At 42.0% G+C, this 20109-nt stretch overlaps 1 protein-coding gene across 2 annotated transcripts in view; it reads right to left on the bottom strand.

Moving 5' to 3' along the window:
• Positions 1 to 543: 543 nt before the first annotated feature.
• lmx1bb (LIM homeobox transcription factor 1, beta b) overlaps positions 544 to 20109 on the bottom strand; it is a 57387-nt gene continuing 37821 nt past the window's right edge. Inside the window, exons 3-8 of one of the 2 annotated variants that reach the window (XM_083784256.1) lie at positions 8686 to 8918; positions 6289 to 6461; positions 5204 to 5281; positions 4724 to 4790; positions 2881 to 3042; positions 544 to 1627 (exon numbers count right to left, since the gene is read on the bottom strand). In XM_083784256.1, the coding sequence (XP_083640382.1) occupies positions 1470 to 1627; positions 2881 to 3042; positions 4724 to 4790; positions 5204 to 5281; positions 6289 to 6461; positions 8686 to 8918 (871 nt within the window). In that variant the 3' untranslated portion in view covers positions 544 to 1469. The remainder of the gene's footprint in view (positions 1628 to 2880; positions 3043 to 4723; positions 4791 to 5203; positions 5282 to 6288; positions 6462 to 8685; positions 8919 to 20109) is intronic. The other variant, XM_083784257.1, reaches the window with a different exon arrangement.

Raw genomic sequence — 20109 nt, 5'->3', positions numbered from 1 at the left:
AGGCCCTGAGGATGGAGGCGGGGTTGTTCTCCAATCATGTCGATGTATTGGTATGTCTGTTGAACTTTTCTCCTGCCTCCATGGTTATGCATGTCTGTTTCTGTCTATTTCTACACAGGATCTCTTCATTCCCTCTCAAGTTTCTTTGTAGGAATCGTGGCAAAGCTGTCACATGGTTAGTGAGAGCATAGGTTAGTGTTTCTCAGGCGGACAGGTGGGAGCACTGGGATAGTTTGAGAACTGTCATGATCACAGTTATAGGAATAGGAACAGATTGGATATATTGTCAGATCTGAGATATAGGGACAGAATGGGACATTGTGGCTGATGAAGAAAATTAAACCAGCCAACCAACCCACCTCATGAAACCAATGAGACTTGAAATGTTGACATTTGAATGATCACTGAATGGCATTTATTGAATGTTATCATCAGGAGAAAGACATTGTTTATTCATCAAACCAATCAACTTTGGTCATTTAGCAACTTGAACATTTTGAGAATGCACATATGACAATGACAATGTTTCTGGTCTGTACGAAATAAATAGCATGTCGCTCATTTACAGCTTGGCTGAGAAAGAAAAAGGGTTAATCTTCATATTAAAAAGGCATACAGATGAGTTGTGATACTCATGTAATCACGAATTAATTGCGCTCAACAACAAAACAAAACAAAAAGTTCTCCTTTTTTAAATAAAGCTTTTCAATTTTTAATATGTACCTTCAAGAGCCTGTTATAGTTAAATAAATAGAATGTTTTCCATTTTTAACATGCACATCCAATTTGCCTGGGGAAATTATTTACACTTTACTGATCCTACATGTCCACCAAATTCTCCACTTTTTTCTCTAAACAATTCTTTCTCTCTCTCTCTCTCTGTCTCTCTGTCACGCACACATACACACACACACACACATACACACAAAATATCTCATACATACGTACATTTACAGTCAATCTTGCAGACATGCTGCATCTATTTACTATCAACACGATATCTAAACCTATGGAAGTGATCAAAATGCTAAACGCTGAACATGGAGATCCATGTAGTGTAATGAAACAGTTCAAACACCACAATTTAGCCAGGGGCATACAAAAAAATGTTTAGTTTACAATTGATCATGCACTGTATAAACTCGCTGTGTTATTTGGTTTGAGACGGTATAATCAGTGGCTTCAATATGTACTCGTTTTCTTTAAGTGAACAAAGAAAGGAGTAATATCTCCCTTGACAGATAAGCAATGCTACCAAATAATCTAACAATATTTGTAGGTCTTTTCCCCAGGAATCTTCACTGTTCTCCAACAGTGGTTTATTTAACTATCATTGCGTCAGCTTCCATACATAACCAGGAGTTTGTTCCTTTCACTGTCTTGTCCATATCGATGTAGAAACTCCTGGCCCTCCGGCCTCAAGTCGAGATGTACAGTTTACTGTATTCCGTGTTGATGCCTTCACTCTTTCATGACGCAAAGTAAGAGTTCTGCATGGAATAAAGCCGGTCGATGGGGTTTCCCACGCGAGCTTGCATGGAGTTGACTTCCGATGACGCCATGAAGCAGTCGCTGAGGCTGGTTAAAGACGTGTCGCTGTCTATGTCGTGGAACACAGAATCGTTTCCTGTGGAGGGAGGGAATCAAAATGTAGTTTTGGTGTTTGGACATAGAAGCATCGCGTACACACAGGCACTCATGCATCCCATGGTATTGATTGCAAAATCAATTCAGTCTTGTATACCAGATTTATGACATTGTTGTGAAACGATAATTACTAATAGCCATATTGAGAAATTGCTATTGTGTGTCATCACAATTGTGAAAACTGTTTTGTTAAGGATCATCAAAGCTCACTTTTTGCTGCCCTCACTGGGACAATTGTGGTCTATGAAGGGGCATGTAAACAAGGGGGCATCCTCCTAAAAGATCTGGTTAATAGCAACTGTTTACGCCTTTCATAAAACCTCAACATGTTATTTCTCTGCAGGGAATAGTTAACTTTATTACACTCTGGATCTTAATGATAGTGTTGCACAAAATGGGGACAGTGTGATGAGACATATCTTTTAATGCCTTGCCAATATTGTTCTCTTCCCCGAACCAAAGGAGAGTGATGAGACTGGGGATTTGGGTCTTTACCACTGAGAGAAACTAAATGGAGGCAAATTATAAGGAAGTTATGAACTTCATGAAATGGTCCCTCTGGGACTTGTTGAGGACAGCGCTCAAAAATGTGTTGTTCCAGTTACATCCTGTGGACTAATACTTGATTGACGGGCTTCATCCCCCTTGTTTGTTTCTTTATACTTTGCTGCAAACAGCAAAGCATGCGCACACACAGACAGATGGACATATACTGACGGACACACGTGCGCACACACATGCGCGCGCACACACACACACACACACACACACACACACACACACACACACACACACACACAGGAAGAACATATGACACCCTCGTTTCCCGGCTGAAAACGGCACTAACTCCAACTCTTATCATTGAAACCCAATGATCACTTTGATCGCACATTAAGAAGTACGGTACTTACAGTAGATTACCACCAATGGAAACGGAGAATAACTTTTGCCTCGCAGGGGGAGATGGAGTGTCGGGGTGCGTGTGGAAAAGTTGTATAACATTTATTTGAAAACAAACTTCAAAACCTGACGTCTTGTGAGCATGCTTGTGTTATCTCATGTGGGAGGGGAAGCTGCTCGTATTGCTCTGTGAGCGGTCTAAATCAAGGGGCTGTGGCCAGGACACATGTCCCACACTAGGGAGTTATGAGGTACATCAAGGGATGAGTATGAGTGTGTGTTTTTAAGGGGGGATGGATGGGTGAGGTAAGGGTAAGGGGACTAGATGCTCACCATATGGATTCATGTGGTCACCGGGCATCTGTGGGGGGGTGAGCCCCTGCTGGAAAGGGTCTGTGCTGTAACCGTTCTGATCCATGGCAACCAGCTGCTGCTGCGGCGGAACGAGCGGCGTGAAAGAGTTCATCATGCCCTCCATTCGATTGGACATCACCTCTGTAAGACGGCCAATCAGAATGATGTAAAGGTGTTATCGAGTGTGTGGTCCCGAGGTGAATCTGGAGTGTTTCCAGTCAGTTATGTTAGCTAGCTCTCTAAAAATGTTCAGAACTCGCAGCTTTGTAATGGTAACAGAGCCGTGCTAGCATGTTTCTGTAGCTACTACAGAAATCTTCTTGGATGACCTGTGAATATCTTTATCATGGTCACCTATTGTTCACGTTGGTAAAGAGTGATTCTCTCACACTTGACTTTAAAAATCTTGCTCTTGGCTTACAGAGTAGTGAGTGGGAATCATAGTCCTTGTGGCTTTGTGACTGGAGCCCATCCCCCTGAACTTTCCTTTACAGTGGTGAGGCCTTGTGGAATTCTGTTTGCCATTCATTCCTTTCGGCTTCCATTCGTTTTCCAAACCATCCAGATCTTTTGATGTGAAGTTGTTCTGGTTTACATTCACATTACATGTATCTCATGGATGTGTGAACGCTACTTTGTAAATTACCATCATTGACCTGACTATAGTACAGCACAGACAGCCGTACACATAGTCGAGTCGACCCCAGCAGATACAGTACTCCTGCCCTGGTCAAATATTACTCAACTGCTGTACATGAAAGCTGCTCAGTCAAATGTACTTGAGTAAAAGTAGGGTGTATTTGACTTAAAATACATGCTTTTCGAAATTCAAGAGTACAACTTAAAACTACACTTTCTTTCATTGCATTGCTGCATTACATTTCTGACAAAGACCTTCCACAGACATTTTCAAAAAAATAACAATAACGCTGTGTTCTGACTCAGCTTGCAGATCAGCCTTTTTTTACTCTATGAAATAGTGCTTAATTCCTAATGTACCTTTTCCCCTTCCAAGAAATGTGGTGGAGTCAAACTTACACATTTGTCCTTGAAATGTTGTGGAAGGAAAGTCACTTTGTTTTTTACCCTTGAACTGACTACAGCACAGACACCCGAAGGTCATAGTATGTTCATTGTTCATGTTTCACACATAATATTTGAGAGTATCTGGTAGATGCTGCTCCGACACTCCTCCCCAGCTCTCTGCCATGCTTCACCCAAACTATAGGCTCTTGTCACTTCAACCCCCACCCATGCAAACAGAATCCATTACCATCCAATGCTGTTTGTTTAATTTCATTAATATGATTAGACTGGGGCATACATAATAAACTAATACATTAATAAAATATTTATCTACACAGGACAGCAAAGAAGTAGAGAATAGGGATGCCTTAACCCATTTAGGCCTGACATCGACATTTAAAAAGAATCTTCTAAATCCTCCAGTTTTCTGAAATAAATATTTTCACAATTTTTCAAAAATAGCAGACCTACAAGCTCGTAGCGCGCCACTCGGTGGCGCGCTATGAGCTTGTAGATCTGCTATTTGTCAATAGCTAAATTATAACATAATGTTTAAAACACCAAAAGGGGTTCCCGCCCTTAAACTGAGAATGTTGCAGGCCTATTTATACAGTCCCATTGACCGTTTAGGTATACTCAGGTCAGAATGGGTTCATCAGACCAGTGTGTGTCCGGCGGAAACCTTGTATGAATCTGATCTCAGGTCAGAATGGGTTAAAAGTGTGACCTAAAACAGGAAAAGAAATCAGTGAAATTCAGTGTGCTGTATTTACAGTGTACAGGTTCTGCATCGTACCTTGACCGAGTCTTTGAGAATTCTGCTGTTCCTGTTGCTGCTGCTGTCTTCTTGCCAACTTCTTCATCTGTAAAGAAGGAGTCAAAGTTGTGAGAAACTCCTCAAACTAACATGTGCACTCTTTAATTTAAAAAGGATGCTCCTCGCTGCTCACCCTTGAATGAACTACATAAACTTGTATCTAAGCGCATTTCATTGTCAAATATCAAAGGCTTTCAAAGATAATATCAAAAAAGAGGAGGGTGTAGACATTTAAAGGCAAGAATGAGGTGAATGTCCAACCCACTGCAGTTTAACTTTACTGATGTGAAAGGAATGCTGTGATAAGTTTAACACACAATCTGGGTGATTTATTATTTTAGTTATTAATTGCCTTTTCCTGCAAATTCAAGAGGGAACCAAGCTGTTGTGACCTGACTCATGTCTCTAAATAAAAACAAAGTAATTCATCATTGGTTGTCCTGTGCTAAAGGCTCTCACCTTAGCTCTCTGGTTTTGGAACCACACCTGCACAACCCGAACACTGAGCCCTGTCTCAGCAGCCAGTGTCTCCCTCACCTGTAAAAAAAACAAAATAAAAAGCTTTAAACATCACAGGACAAAACAAAACTCTCCACAGCACACGGAAATAGTTTATGTACCTGGCACATTTCCCAATGGGCACTTTGCCCCTTTTATTTGCTTTGATTTCAATGAATGTTGAATTAATACAGCAGTCCCTTTGGACCTCTTGGTTACTGCCTCTTCAAAGCCTTGGACTGGCTGCAGTGCATGTTTTTAGGGCCTGAGCTACAGTATGGAAGCAGATCTCCTCTCTCAGAATGTCATTTGGCGCAGGCGGACTGTGTTACAACTCTACCTCAGTTAACACAGAACAGAATGCTGCTCGCCCACTTCAAAGCCCAGCTCTGAGGTGGGGGGAACTTTTTTGAATTTGAGAATTTTATTTGTGAAACTACTGTAGGCCTCGTGGCGTGCATTTAATACTCCATGTGTCCCCAAAGCCTGATGAAAGCCAGGGGAAATAATAAAATCCTGTATTAAAAGATAGTGCAGAAAAGTATGGCAACATCAGTGTGTCTTAGTTAAGTGCCTGACTAAAATGCCTTGTCTTATATATAATAAGTAGGGATGTGTCCCAATACACTTTTTACGTTCCCGATCCGATCCCGATACCACAATTTCTGTGTTAGCCGATACCGATACCGAATACCGATGCCAGTGTTGTGATCTCGTGTTGTGTTTATCTAGCTGCACTCATATGTGCACTTGCAGTTTGGGCAACTCCAAAGCAAACTCCACAAGCAAACTCCACCTGCCATAGTGTCAACCCCTTACCCTTGTGTCGGATCGGTGGTTAGACTGGCATATTCGCCGATATGTCCCGATATGACAAATAAGGGCCGATACCGATACAGTATCGGGACATCTCTAATAATAAGACTTTGACATGCAATGCACTTTGGCTTAATGTATACTTGGTCGACTCGTACGACTCTGTTGACAAGTGTCACACCACAAAAATGACATGTTTTCAACTGAAGTATATTAGCCTTTTGGCTCACCTTTCTGCAGGGTTTGGAGGAGACCTCAAAGGAGGCCTTAAAGGCCCTTCTCTGCTGAGTGGTCAGGATGGTGCGAGGCCGCTTAGGCCTCCTGGGATCCTTCCCATCATCTTTCCCCTGGCCTCCAGCACCTTTCTCTGGCTTGATGTCCAACTCCTCGTCGTCACTTTTCTCTGCAGAGAGAAAGATTTCTCTGAAACATCAGTAATGGTTTGAACTGACTACTCCCCTTTAGTCAGTGACAGTATGCTGAAAAATAGATATTTTTGTTCTTCGCTATTCCAAGAGATTCAGACACCACAAGCATATAATCAAAGGAGACACACGTGTTTTTAATACTTTGTTATCAATTTATTACAAAAAGGAATAGGCCGGCAAGCACGATTAGACTTAGAGAAGACCAGCTCTTATGGGGAGAGTGCAGCGAAATATGTGCATTTGTTACTGAACTGGACACTGTGTCACTTATTATTAATTGCAGTCAGCTTTGGCTGATTTACACCGAATCAATCTTTGATAAGAAAAGTACATCCACCGCAACATGAAAAGACAGCACAAGTACATATGGGATATGCACCCCTCAAGAGACTGCAAGAGAATGTGACTTTTTGCACTTATGCAGAGCTCAAAATGGTGACCATATCTAGTATGGATTATTAAATTGTTACTGTCAGTAAAAGGATATTAATGTTTTGGGTAATAATAAAATCTCTTTCATTTTCATGGCTCTCTATTGTACACTACACCTTGCCATTAAAACAAAATTACACTGTGGCTTTATGAGATTTTTGAAATATGTTACTGGAGAAATACTTATGACAGGAGCTGTTCACATTAAAAGCTTAATGTGTTTGCAGTGGTGACTTATAAAGTCACCATTCAATCAACCCTGCACAATTGATCGTTTCAAGTAATGTTCCTTAGTTAATGCGGTTCTTTGAACTGTATATTGAATGCAAGTTTTAGTCTCTGGTGACAGACATAAGAACATCTGCATCCTTTAGTTGCCGTCAATGGCAAATTAATGGGTCAAATAATCAGGGATTTTAGGGAATAAAATTATTGATAGAGTCAACTTGAAAATAAGCATGCATTGATGCTGGATTAAGTGATTTTCAGAAATAAAATTGAAATAAGAAATAGAATTCTGCTGAGCATGTATAACCTATAGTCCTATACTGTATATAAAATATAGAAATAACAACTATCCATCACACAAAAGCAGGAATTATCCTTGAATATTATGAGAGTGACAACAAGGGTTCCCAAAATCACAACCAGTGTATCCGTTAACAAAGTCTAACAACGTGATGTTCAGTTCTAGTGATTTCTGGAAGATGTACAGTGTACACTACAGTATGTGATGGCATGGTGTGTCATCTGGTTCTGATATGTACTGTACAATATATCTCTACATCTCACCACCGAAAACCTACATTTCATCGGCGACATGCCGAGGTTAACCTCCGCTCATGTCAACATTTTCTCAATCTTGAATTTTGGAGCCATTCAACCAACACGTGCATATGTGATACACTTGACTGGGACACAACCAAACGAGGAGGCAAAGCAAATATTCCTATAAGTTGACAAAAGTTGACACAGGCACAGATGTACTTGACAAATTCCCTGCTTTTGTGCATGTTTAAATGCGAGCCAGATGGCAGTGAACAGTGGGGTTTGGCGAGACGCCTCAGTGTGTGCGTGTGTGTGTGTGTGTGTGTGTGTGTGTGTGTGTGTGTGTGTGTGTAGGGCTATAGAACACCAGAGCTGATAAGAGTGGAGGCGCTGCTCGGCTTTCTGCAAAAAGGCCCCCAAATCCCTCTGTCACTCACCATGATACAGTGATTTAATTCTTTCCAGCACCAGATACCGCCCACGCATGGATAGCCATTAATACAGGGTGGCTTGGCTGTGTCCTGTTCCCACTTCCTACTGTACATCATAAACTGACGCTCCTCGCCCCAAATTAGAATACTACTACAAAATCAACCATCAAAAGCCGTCTCAGAAGTCTCAGATTTTACTGCCAGTGCTGCATGGAGCTTGTAGTTTCTCTGCATCCAGGAATAATTATTTGGAAAATTCAGACATATCAGCAGGTCGAAGCCTCAAGGAAGGCCTTGGCAGCCAGTTCATTGAAATTGCAAATTTTGTGCAACAATGTGCCTCGTCAGTTTTTATCACAAACATAACTATTGAGGACAGACAGCAGTGGGTGCTGTAGTACTAATGGAGGATAGATTCAGGACAGAGACATGATGGAAGACTTCTAGGATGGCTAACACCACTGCGGTATGGGTAATACACCATACAGAGTACAACACCCTGGTGCCATTTTACGATAGCACCGGAGTGTTGTTCTCAGGCTGGTGTGAGAGGGTGCAGAGCGCCCACCTGAGTCTGAGTCATCTGGACTCACGGAGCTGAGCAGGTCCTTCTCTCTCTCGTAGTCGATTTTACACAGCAACTGACCCTCCTTCAGGACAAACTCGTCCCCTTTCCTCAGCTGGCGGTCACAGACGCAGCAGCAGAAGCAGTTGAGATGGTAGACGCACTCCAGAGCACGCATCACAAACTCTGTGGGGGCAATCTTCTCCATGCAGCCGCTGCACTTGGTAGCGAACAACCTATGTGACAAATAAGAAAACCATAAGAAAACCATATAAATACAATGATTACATACAGTTTGAGCGAGGGTGAACTCTGTTTAAAACAAACCCAAAGTCAAGGCATTCTGTATTGTTAAGCATTTTAACTAAAACCCCTAACCCTTGCAATGTTACAGATCTACAGATTAGGCTATGCAAAATCAAATATGAAATATTTCTATTACATTTTTTCATATTGTGTTGGAAATGTGTCCTGGATTTATGCCGTTGTTAAGAGTTACTTGATGTTTCCATCAAGTGGTTTTGATTAAAGTGTGGAGGCAGGGGTGACCAGATGATCCTGTGGGCAGCCATGGAAGTGATCCCTTTGACAGCAGCTCATCTGTTAAAGTGCCTAGGTGGACTCAGTCCCACATCATCCCTCCTGAGTTCAGTCATGGGCACCCACTCTCTGTTACAAATCCAGGAGACCAGACCAGATCATTTGGTTGGTGGGATCAGATTATCCTGATGAGCCACTTTAAGGTTTCAACCCATGGCATCCCTATGTTGATTATGTCATTATAGGCGAAATAAACAAATAATTCTAATTTACAAGCTATATATATATACAGTATATAATTCTGATCTACAAGCTCACAACGCATCACGATGTGATGCTTTGTGAGCTTGTATAGATTGACTATTTGTGCTTTTCACCGTGCTGCGAAATACTGTAGGCCTACCGGTATATAGTTTTGATTGCCATATCCACTGAAGATGTTCTTATATCCATGCTATTCCATCAGATATCTGTGAGTGCCAATGTTGATTCATAGCGTACTACCAGGCTGCCTCATGGTCAGTTCATATTTCATCTTAAAAGTCTAATATTATTCCATCGTCTACTACACACCGCACCACTGCCTCTATCACCATTTCCCAGATAACACCTCTGTCTTATTTTATATCCTTTCAGGAAGATGTTTGTATTGTTTTATTGGTGAGTGAGAGACATTTAATTCATTCGCCCATGTTTTGAAGAAACCACATTAAATGGAGCAGGAAGGCAGCGAGTGTGGTTGATCTTGTCCAGCCGTAAAGCTGGATTTATTAGTGGCCCCTTTGTTTGCCCTGGTCTGGAAGACAGCTGGCAACCGCCTATCTATTTGTGGTGAACGTCTATTTCATTGTGCAAGGCAGGGGAGGCAGAGAGAGAGAGAGAGAGAGAGCGGCAATTGACATCATCTGCTGGTTCGGGACAGGGATGAGCGATAGTGATGAATATAATGTGTAAATATGAGTGGAGAGAAACCAAAGGATGGTTTTGTTATGGTAATATCATTGTAGGTGCTGATTGAGTACTGATAGGGAGTGGGTGTCTCTCTCTCTCTCTCTCTCTCTCTCTCTGCGTGTGTGTTGTGTGTGTGTGTGTGTGTGTGTGTGTGTGTGTGTGTGTGTGTGTGTGTGTGTGTGTGTGTGTGTGTGTGTGTGTGTGTGTGTGTGTGTGTGTGTGTGTGTGTTTGTGTGTGTGCATGCATGCGTGCGTGCGTTTCTATATGCAATATGCATATACCCACACGTGCATGTGAATGTGGCAAGGCTCAGTACAGCAGCTGTATGCATTTTGGAAACAAGATAGTGTGGGTTGGTTGCTGTCTGCAGAGCTTTGTAAAATCATTGCTTTGCTACTGCCCGTCAGTCTATTATCAACAAAGCGATGGTACAAGTCCAATGTCAATGTTGAATTTCACATGCAATCTAAATTACATCATACTGATTGATAGGCTATTTTACTCTTTGCTTGATAATCATTGTTCCCTATAATCAAGAATCACAACTAATAACTGACAGAAAATTAAGGCAGGCATGATCCCTAGCTCTTACTTTTTATCTTTTTAACAATCACACAACAGGAAAACAACAGAGATATCAAAACTGGCACTTGCAGGGTTCATGAAATCCTTTAATCTTCCATTTATTACAATAAGTTAAGAAGATTATTATTCAACTATGGAAAAACCTCATGGATAATCCCTTGAAAAAGAAATGTTGGCATGTTTCTCAAACAAGCTGAGTTCTTGTTTAAATGACCTGCCAACATGGATTTCTCTTCTAAACAAGTCGCCAGTTCTGGTCATCGGCAAGGAAACATTTATTTGCAAAAGCAAATTAATTACATTTAGGAAGAAAAATAAATAAATTTTAAATCAGCTCATACATCTAAAGACAAACGGAAGACTCACAACAACAACAAAAATCAACAGGATTAGCATGTTACATGCTGAGATTTTGGGGGAAATGGGGTGATGGATCTGTCAAGACTAGTTCCCATCTCTAACTCTAATGTTTAGCTAATGATTGGAGGCTTAGCCTAAGAATGAAGGAGAAAGGCTGAGGAAATGACTTGTTAGCATGGTTTTGATATGTCCAAGCTTCTGCATTCACCTTCGACAACCGCTCTCTCTCAAATCTTCTCATCCAGATGAAAACATTCTCATTCAGCCTGCTTCCCTTTCTTCCTTTTCCTCGCCGACTCTAATCTTGTAAGCCATTATTTTTCTATTTCCCCTCTCTGTCACTTTGCATTATTTTTGCTGCTGTAATTCCTATTCGTGCCTTCTGGAATCTTCCTGTCCTGCTTTGTCCTCTGGCCTAATCCGGACTTTCTGCCTGTTTTCAGTCCCCGGTCCCCATTCTCAGCAGGGTTCAGATGGAATAGCCACGCATGACGCCCCTTCTATGGCAACCACACCTCCACAGGAAGGCAACGGCGACTTTTCGGATGGGCAGAGAGGGCCTTTGAGAAGCTGGCAGCAGAAGCAAATCCTTCTCTAAGGAACAAGGAGAATTAGCAGGGAGCAGTGGACTAGGGATTTAACCCTACCCCTCTCCCTTTGAAAGGCGCAGTCAGTCCCACTCCCGCGGCTAGCCACAATCAAACAGAGGAGGAGTGGGGAGGTGGCAGTGGGGAGAGGAGAACACAACTCCCTGAATGACACAAGCAGTGGATTGTGGAGGAGCCTAATCCCACTTTAATACCTTTCCAAGTTCGGCTGCTAAAGAATGCTCTTTAAAACAACACCGCTGTGTGAGCAGTGAAGCGCTGACCAGGGGGAGGCACGCCATTCAACCTCCCTAACATTACCTGATTAGTGGACTGAGGCCCAGGCCTGAGCCGGCATGCCAACAACGGACAGGGGAGAAGGTGTAAATGATAATTTTATATATATACTTTATGTGTTAATAAACACAACATAGTTTCTCGGATCTCAAGGGATAACACACACACACTCTGCAGGTATAGTAGACATAGAAGGTTACTACAGTATATATCTTTAGATGACATGACAAATTGTTGTATAAACTCTTTGTATGGACCTACAGGGACATTACAGCTGAGATGAGGGGGGTGCAGTTGTGACTGGGATCTGATTTAACGTGATACAGGTGACCAGTGTCTGCCCTTCCTCTGCTGTTTAATCCCAGTGACCCGTCAAATGAAGGTTTGTATCGACTTCAAATCCACTTTCTCAGCCTCGCCGGTAACATGACTCCCAACGACGCAGGAGAGGGTCAACATTGGCATGATCAGCACCTCCTCTCGTCTGTTTATAAAGGACAGGGGAAAGTTTAGCGAGGAGAGCTGACAAAGGGAGACCACCAGCATGAAAACCCTCGTCCCTGCGCCTTGCTTCTCTCCTCCCACACCTGAGAGCACAGATCGAGCGACGAGAGGCCCTCCTGTGTGGATCAATGCCTGCATCTCTCAAGCAGAGAGGTCAATATTTATCCAGGACTCCCCAGGACTGAACTCTCATAAATAATAAAAGAGCTCATCTCAGCACATACCTTTCTCCCACAGGAATCATTATGTCCTTGCCTTTAATCCACAACGTCCACATAATCCCTCATCAATTCCCTCCATGGGTTCTTTAGCACTTGCCTCCCTCTCATTTACACCTTTTATCACACTGCTGAATGCTGCTCGTAATGCTACAAGGCAAGCCCTTACTTACCTTATTGGCCATGCAGAATAACAGATAAAAAAAATTATTATAATAATCAGAAACTGGTTACTTCTTTTTTACATGTAATTTTGTCATATAAACACTCATGATCCAAGTGCAGTGTCTGTGCGTCTCTCTCTCTCTCTCTCTCCCCCTCTAGGCCATGGCTCTCTCCCTCTCCTCTCCTTCCATAGGCACTTTCGAGAAGTATGCACTTTCTCTTTGAACAGATTATAGGCAACTTAAAGTGTGACAACATCTTAAGCTCTCGCCACATGTTGCCAATGATTTCCCTCTACAGACATTACATTTAATGCCTCTGCCACAGTGATAAGGATCAGGAAGGCTGGCTGGGATAAAGAAGCCCGAAAGAGTGAGACCAAGTGCCAGGGTGAGAGAAAGTGAGAGAAAGAAAGGGGGGAGGGGGAGGGGGCTTGGACGGAGGCACAACTGGAGCTTGATAATCATGCTACATTTAGCAACACATGCTTTGGTCTCACCTGCTCCACTGTTCTATTGAACAGCCCTTCTGAGAAATACCACAACAATTTAGGAAAGAATGGCCAGGGCTATTATGTCACCACATCCCTTCAAAGACAGAGGGGATGAGGATTAGCCCGGGGAACAGCTGTAAGCCATTACTTTGAAGATGGGCTGCTGCTGAGGCAGGAAACCTGTGGCCGTGCCAATCACGCTGAGGTGAGGGATGAGGTGTACAAGGCAGGTTGCCTGTTGGCTTCTGGACGCTACAAACGGCCTGCGTGGAGGTATTTTATTTCCACTGCTAGTCAGCTCCCATCTCATGGTGCCATTTTAAATTATAAATTCTTCTAACAATGATGATGTTCACCACTTTGATCCGAAACAACATATCACAAAAACTACTGCTTGGATTGCCATGGAATGTTCTGCGCACCATCCCAGAGGATGGCCCCTACTGATAATTAGGTCACAATGGCCTTTCCTAGGGCATTTTGTGGTGGGCATGTTATGGTGCCACAGATGTGTGTGTGTGTGTGTGTGTGTGTGTGTGTGTGTGTGTGTGTGTGTGTGTGTGTGTGTGTGTGTGTGTATATATATACAGTATATATAAACTAGAGCGGTGCCCATGGGGCCTCTACAGTGGTGCCTGTTGGGCACTGCATGCCCCACCCAGATAGTATGTGTCCCTCATATGCCCATATATGGAGTTCTTTGTCTGGCATGCCCAAATATGGAGTCTATGCAGACGTCAGAATGATGTCAGAACAGGCCAGCTCCATAATGGACCCTGGGTATAGGGGCCCTGTCCAGAGCCCGGGCAGAGGGCTTTTTGGGGCGGTTCTGGACAGCCGTGGGTCCGACCGACTCGACACTGGCCACTGCACCCCCTGCGGTGGTGTGATACACGTGTGTCGAATTTGAAGTCGGTGGGGCGAACGGTTCTCGAGTTACGTGGATTACACACGTACGAGACTTGCATTTATAGATACGGTAGAATAGATGGATAGATAGATAGATGATATTTTCGGAGTGAAAAAATGAAGTGAAAAAATGTATGGGGTTACTATCTGTGAAACCACAAAATGCTCCACTGCTATGCCCTATAGTCACCATTTGGTCAAAATTTCCACTTGCACGCAAAATATCTGAAAATTCAACAGGCAGAATGCCATGAAAGTGCTGAACATACAGTATGCTTCCCTGGGATGAACCCAACTGCTTTTTGGTGGCCCCACAGCCTTATTGTTCTAGTCTAGCGACATACTTGGTGATAGGTATTTTCTGTTATTTTGTGGGTGATTGGTCCTGGGCCCTTTGCCTTTCCATCTTATTGCCCTGTGTCCCACTCATTGTGGCTCCATCGTGTAGATATTATTACTTCACGCTGTCTCAGCGTGTAGTTAGTAAGAATTGTTTTGTTTTCCGTTTGCCATAACACCCGGCCTCTGTGAACAACATGTTATTCTGACCTTGACAGCCGGGCTCTGACAATTGATCCTTAAAGCTGGGTGCCGGGAAAGAATCTTATCAGGAGGTCGCCATAGCAACGCCCAGCCTCTGTGCTTTCCCGGACTATGAACTACAAGTCATTCAAGACTACATATTCCATTTTGAGTCATAGTTTCCTGGTTTGTAAGAAGGAAGCTCTTAGAAGGAAGTGAAGTGGTCACGTGACTGTGCTGCGCCATGACACTTTCATGGACACTTTCATGGGAGCCAAACTCACACCGGTAGTGCAATGAATACATGGAAGTGAATGGAGCCGGCTGGACCAGCTCATAACAAACATTATACATGAACAATTGCGAGCTTTGTCATATAATTGGTTAAGGAATATGAAAGAAGACATAAGTGATATCACACGTTTTTTCCCGAGTGGTTGTTTTTCGACTTAACTATTTATTTTTATTGAGGTATTTATAGAAGAGCACATAGTAAGTTTTCTGCCTGGGCTGCTCTCTGCTCTTTGAAATTAAGTAGTATGCACATCAAAAAATAAGACAGCCTAAAATAACGTGTTATATATATTATTTTGTATTCCAGAAGCGATCACTTTACAAAAGGTCTCAGTCATTCATAAATAATGTTTCTTCATGAGCTGGTCACTGAGCTCTCATTGGCTCCAGTGCATTCTGCCGAACTTCCGGGTGTAGTTTGGCTCCCGTGAAAGTGTCCATGAAAGTGTCATGGCGCAGCCCAGTCACGTGACCACTTCACTTCCTTCTAAGAGCTTCCTTGGTTTGTAATAAGCAGGGAAGCCCCTCCTGGCTTACACGTCCTTCTGTACAGTACACTGTTGCCATTTTGAGTAAAAAGTATAAATACCGTCTCCCATTTTGAGACGGGGAAGGAGAGACCATTTTCAACCTGCCCTCCGGGGGCATGCTGAATCTTATTGTAAATATATATTGCTGTATTTGAATCTTAATTCTTTCTCTCATGAATCATAATATAATGGCTAAAATCTACTTGCTCTGACTGGATCTTTTCTTTCGGTGGACTTTATGATGCATCTTTGTATTTAAAAGGTAATTCTCCTAAAGTAACATTTTTTATATTGGCTATTCTCTTAAAGTATCCTGGTTAAAGCTAAGCTAAAGTATCAACCTTTCCTAGTCAAAAATGGTTTTTAACCCTTCTGTTAGTCACTGAATTTGGTGCAGAGTATATATTGTAATTTGATTACTTTCTAAAAGTATTTTTGGAGTTCCGGAGTTCCGGAGCTCCCAGTCTCTAGCTCTCGCTAATACAGTCCTTGGTCCTAGTATAGTCCTTAATATTAGTAAAATAATATCTATCACTTGGGTCGATATTTCCATAAATATCGCAAAATCGAATAGGAAGATTGCAGGAAATGGTTTTGGTAACCCCATGGCCTTTTGTCTAGAGCAGTGGTTCTCAACATTTGTTATTTATCGATATCACAATGAAAACTCATTTTTCCAAGGCTTTAAAGAAAACAAACCATGACATTTTTCTTGAAATATGAATATTATTAATAAAATCTGTTGTGTTTGGCCAATTATTTGGGGCCCTACTTGCAATACCAGCATGGCCCACCCGGCCCACAGGTTGACAATGGCTGGTCTCAGGATTTACTTAAATAAACTTTTTTTTATAATAATACATAATAATAACAGCTTAATAACAACAACAACAACCATAATAATATACCTTCAGCCAGATTTAAATACCTGTTTGCAGACCTCCCCTACACATCAATCATTATCTTTGTCCTCTAAAGGTCAATGGAGCTTTTTATTTGAAAGGTCACGTAGTACCTGTCATCTACAGAGCAAGGAGGCCGTACGCAGCAGAGGTCCTGAAGTGGCCAGATTAGGGAGAGGCTACCATCTAACAGACGCTCCTTAGCCACTTAAGCCCTACGTATGTACTTTAATATACGTATGAGTATGACGAAGGGCAAAAGTGCACAAGCGCACAACGCAAAGCATTGAGCTTGTAGATCTGCTATTTTCAATATTTGTATCATTCTATCTATATCATTATATATATATATATATATATATATATATATATATATATATATATATATATATATATATATATATATATATATGGCCTATAGGCCTATATATAAAAACTTTGAAAATGTTCACCTATAATGACATGCCCAGAAAAGGTTCAAAGTACTTAGCTCACACCAGACCCTATACCGTATGTGAATCAAGGTTTGAGCAACAGTGCGAAAGCTGCACTATATGGATACAAGTTAAATAGGAAAACATTTGATGCCCAGATGTTTCACAGTACGCAGATGACTGAAGGCAAACCTTTTCAACTTCATCTCAACATTTTGAAAATTACTTTGTTATGTATGGCTCAGTTGTCCGTTTGATACGGCAGACACTGCTCTCTGACCACACTGTTCTAAACATAGCAGCCTGAAATTAGCCGATCCCCATGGCTAATTGTTTGCAGAGGGCCAGAGGTAAAAGCAGACACAGTAACATGCAATAGAAAGGGATTAGTGTAATGTGATGGAGTGTCTGCATAACTTAACACAAGCAAGCTAAATATATTTATGACTTATTAACCGAACCTTTACTTCAGGATGTACACATGGTTATTTAAACAACCATTCTTAACTGGATCACTTGAATACCAGAATATGTGAGCTGGACTGTGTAGTACAGTACAAACAGTGATAGCGATGATACCGTACACTTAAATGATCTCAGTAACCAATCCATTTTCATAGTATCAGCGTTTCTCTTTGGAGCATAGATTCATAGAAAGTAATGAAGTCAAATAAAAAGTGCCATGCTTCCCGTCCCCAGGGCCAGCTCCAGTCAGCTCTAAAAGCTGCTTAATCACCATCCCGTGCTTACTACATTAGCATAATAATGGCCTTTAAATTGAGGCTCTTTGTTTTTTAATTAAACTCCCAGCAGGTAAAAGTAAAACACATTAAAGGGAGATGTGTACAACACTAATGGCCCAAAGGTGCCTTCTTCATCACAGAGCCCTGTCCATGGGGCTCCTGCATGTGCTCCCTGTGCTGGAGAGCAGCACTGGCTGCCTGGCAGTCTGGGAGTTCACTAGGGAGAAATGAGACAATCTGATTGCACTTGGCATGGCAAACGGCTAGATAATAGCGGAGACGTGTTAGTGTGGCTACACACCTGCCCTACATTACAAAGAGAACACACATACTATAGCGTTTGTGGAACGGAACAATATTTTGCACGTCGGGGGGGGGGGGGGGGGGGAAGATGCGGCTTACAGTTAGCTAGTCACCCGCTGAGCTGTAGTGTTTCTAGTATCAACTAACCCACACATACCCTTTTGTAAAATAAATATGGCCACTTTATTTCTATGGCAGCATGAGCTCCTATGTGCTGGAATGTACAGCGCCTCAGAGAAGCCCCTGGCCACATAGAAACCCAGTTATAGCTCTGTAGAACACTGTACCGCACAACTGCACAGAAGTGCCAAACCGTAAGTCATTATTCAAATGATCACAATCAAACAGAAGTGCATTTTATTAGATTATTAGTCAACCAGGATAATCATGTACATGTACAACGTCAATGTATATCATAACAGCTGCCATATAAATCAAATGTATAATTGTGAGATATGCAAATAGGGTACAAAAATAATTCTTGAACAGTGTTTGACCGATTTACGGTGTACTGGACATTCTAGGAAATGTGCTTGGTTCATGGGTCTACTTATAAAACATTGAGGTTATGTGGTTCTAAGTACCATTGGTTTGATATGATTATGGCAAGGTACAGTACAGATAGCAGCAGGGTTGAGGCAAATATGCTTCAGCAAAAAGTGTCATAAACCAAATAGTCCGTTATACAAATTAAATGCCATGAATTAGTCTTTCAGCATATTACTTCTTCTACTTCATATAAATGTCATCTAGTTTTTTTTTTCTTTTTTTCAATTGTGTGAATTCACACTGAGAGCCAAAAGCAACAGCGATATGCAGAGTATTGTCTTGCAGTATCAAATGGACCAGTGCCTCCGGTTCACATACAGCTACTAATGAGTCATGAGTGTTACCCATGAAAACAGGAGGTTTTCTTTGCCTGTTATGGAAAGCATTCAACTCCACAGCCACACAGCTAGAACAAAGCTTGTGTTGAGCAGTGAAAAGACAGTGTAGTGGGCAGCAGAGGAGGCTAAGTACACATCTAAACAGAAGAGTAAGCAGGCAGGCACACATGCAATGTTTGTACAGCTGGTGTTCCGAGTATTTAAAATGAATGCAACATCACATTTTGGTTCAATATTTACAGCTGCAAACAAACGATGCGGCCACTTACAGCTAACAGCGCAAGTGGGAAAAATAACGACAATCAACGTTATATGGTTTTCCATTATATTTCTCTGCATATCTTTACCTGTTCTCAAAGCGGCTAAAGTTGATCCTTAAGCAAATAAATTAGGAGCCTGTGAATTACAAGCCTGTTATAAAGCGCTTTGCTCTGCCTCTTGTCACTACCAAAGCCCCAAGTAACCGAAGCTGTTTGTAAAACCCATCTCTCCAGCCACCCTGTTGGAGATGTGACATCTTTACAACATGCTGCTCTCTAAAAGCAAGCAGTCAAAAAAGCAGTCCGAGTCAGAGAGGCCTGGATATCTACCATTTAAAGCCACTGTAAATTCCTCTGCACCCATTTTATATTTTTAATAACTCTATCGCCAGGACTCTCTTTGTCTGCCCCTTCCAAGCTAATCTATGTGAGGTGGTGCAGAGCCCCCCATTAAGGGCTAGGCCCGCTCAACGAGTCCTCCTGGCCGACTGCTCCTTCTGAAGGAACTGTGAAAGGAAAGACGGAGATGGCTACAATGGTTCTAATGGCTATCACATGTTATATTGCTATGGCTGCCTATGACCGACCACAATACAGTAGTTTCTTTTCTTTTTTTCATGAAAGTGGGTCTGGCCTTCTGAGGTATACTAGATGGGGGAGATCAACCGCTGTGTGTTGGCTATATCACTATAGACAGCAGTGCTTACATCACCATCATCAGTGAAAGCAAGCAACTGCGGTCTAGTGTCTAATTAATTAAACTATGCTAGTATATTACAAAAAACAAAACGTTGATTTGCAATTAACAACTAAGGGTGTCCCTATTTGGGGCATAGGCGAACATCACGATATTTCTAATATTTTCAAGAATTCTTAAAAAACGACAGATTTACAAGCTCATAATGCGCTGTGAGCTTGTAGATATCTTTTTTTGTATCTTAA

The sequence above is a fragment of the Protomyctophum parallelum genome (assembly GCF_964188405.1).
Source record: "Protomyctophum parallelum genome assembly, chromosome: 15".
Taxonomy (NCBI): domain Eukaryota; kingdom Metazoa; phylum Chordata; class Actinopteri; order Myctophiformes; family Myctophidae; genus Protomyctophum; species Protomyctophum parallelum.
This window is presented reverse-complemented; position numbering and strand designations above follow the sequence as displayed.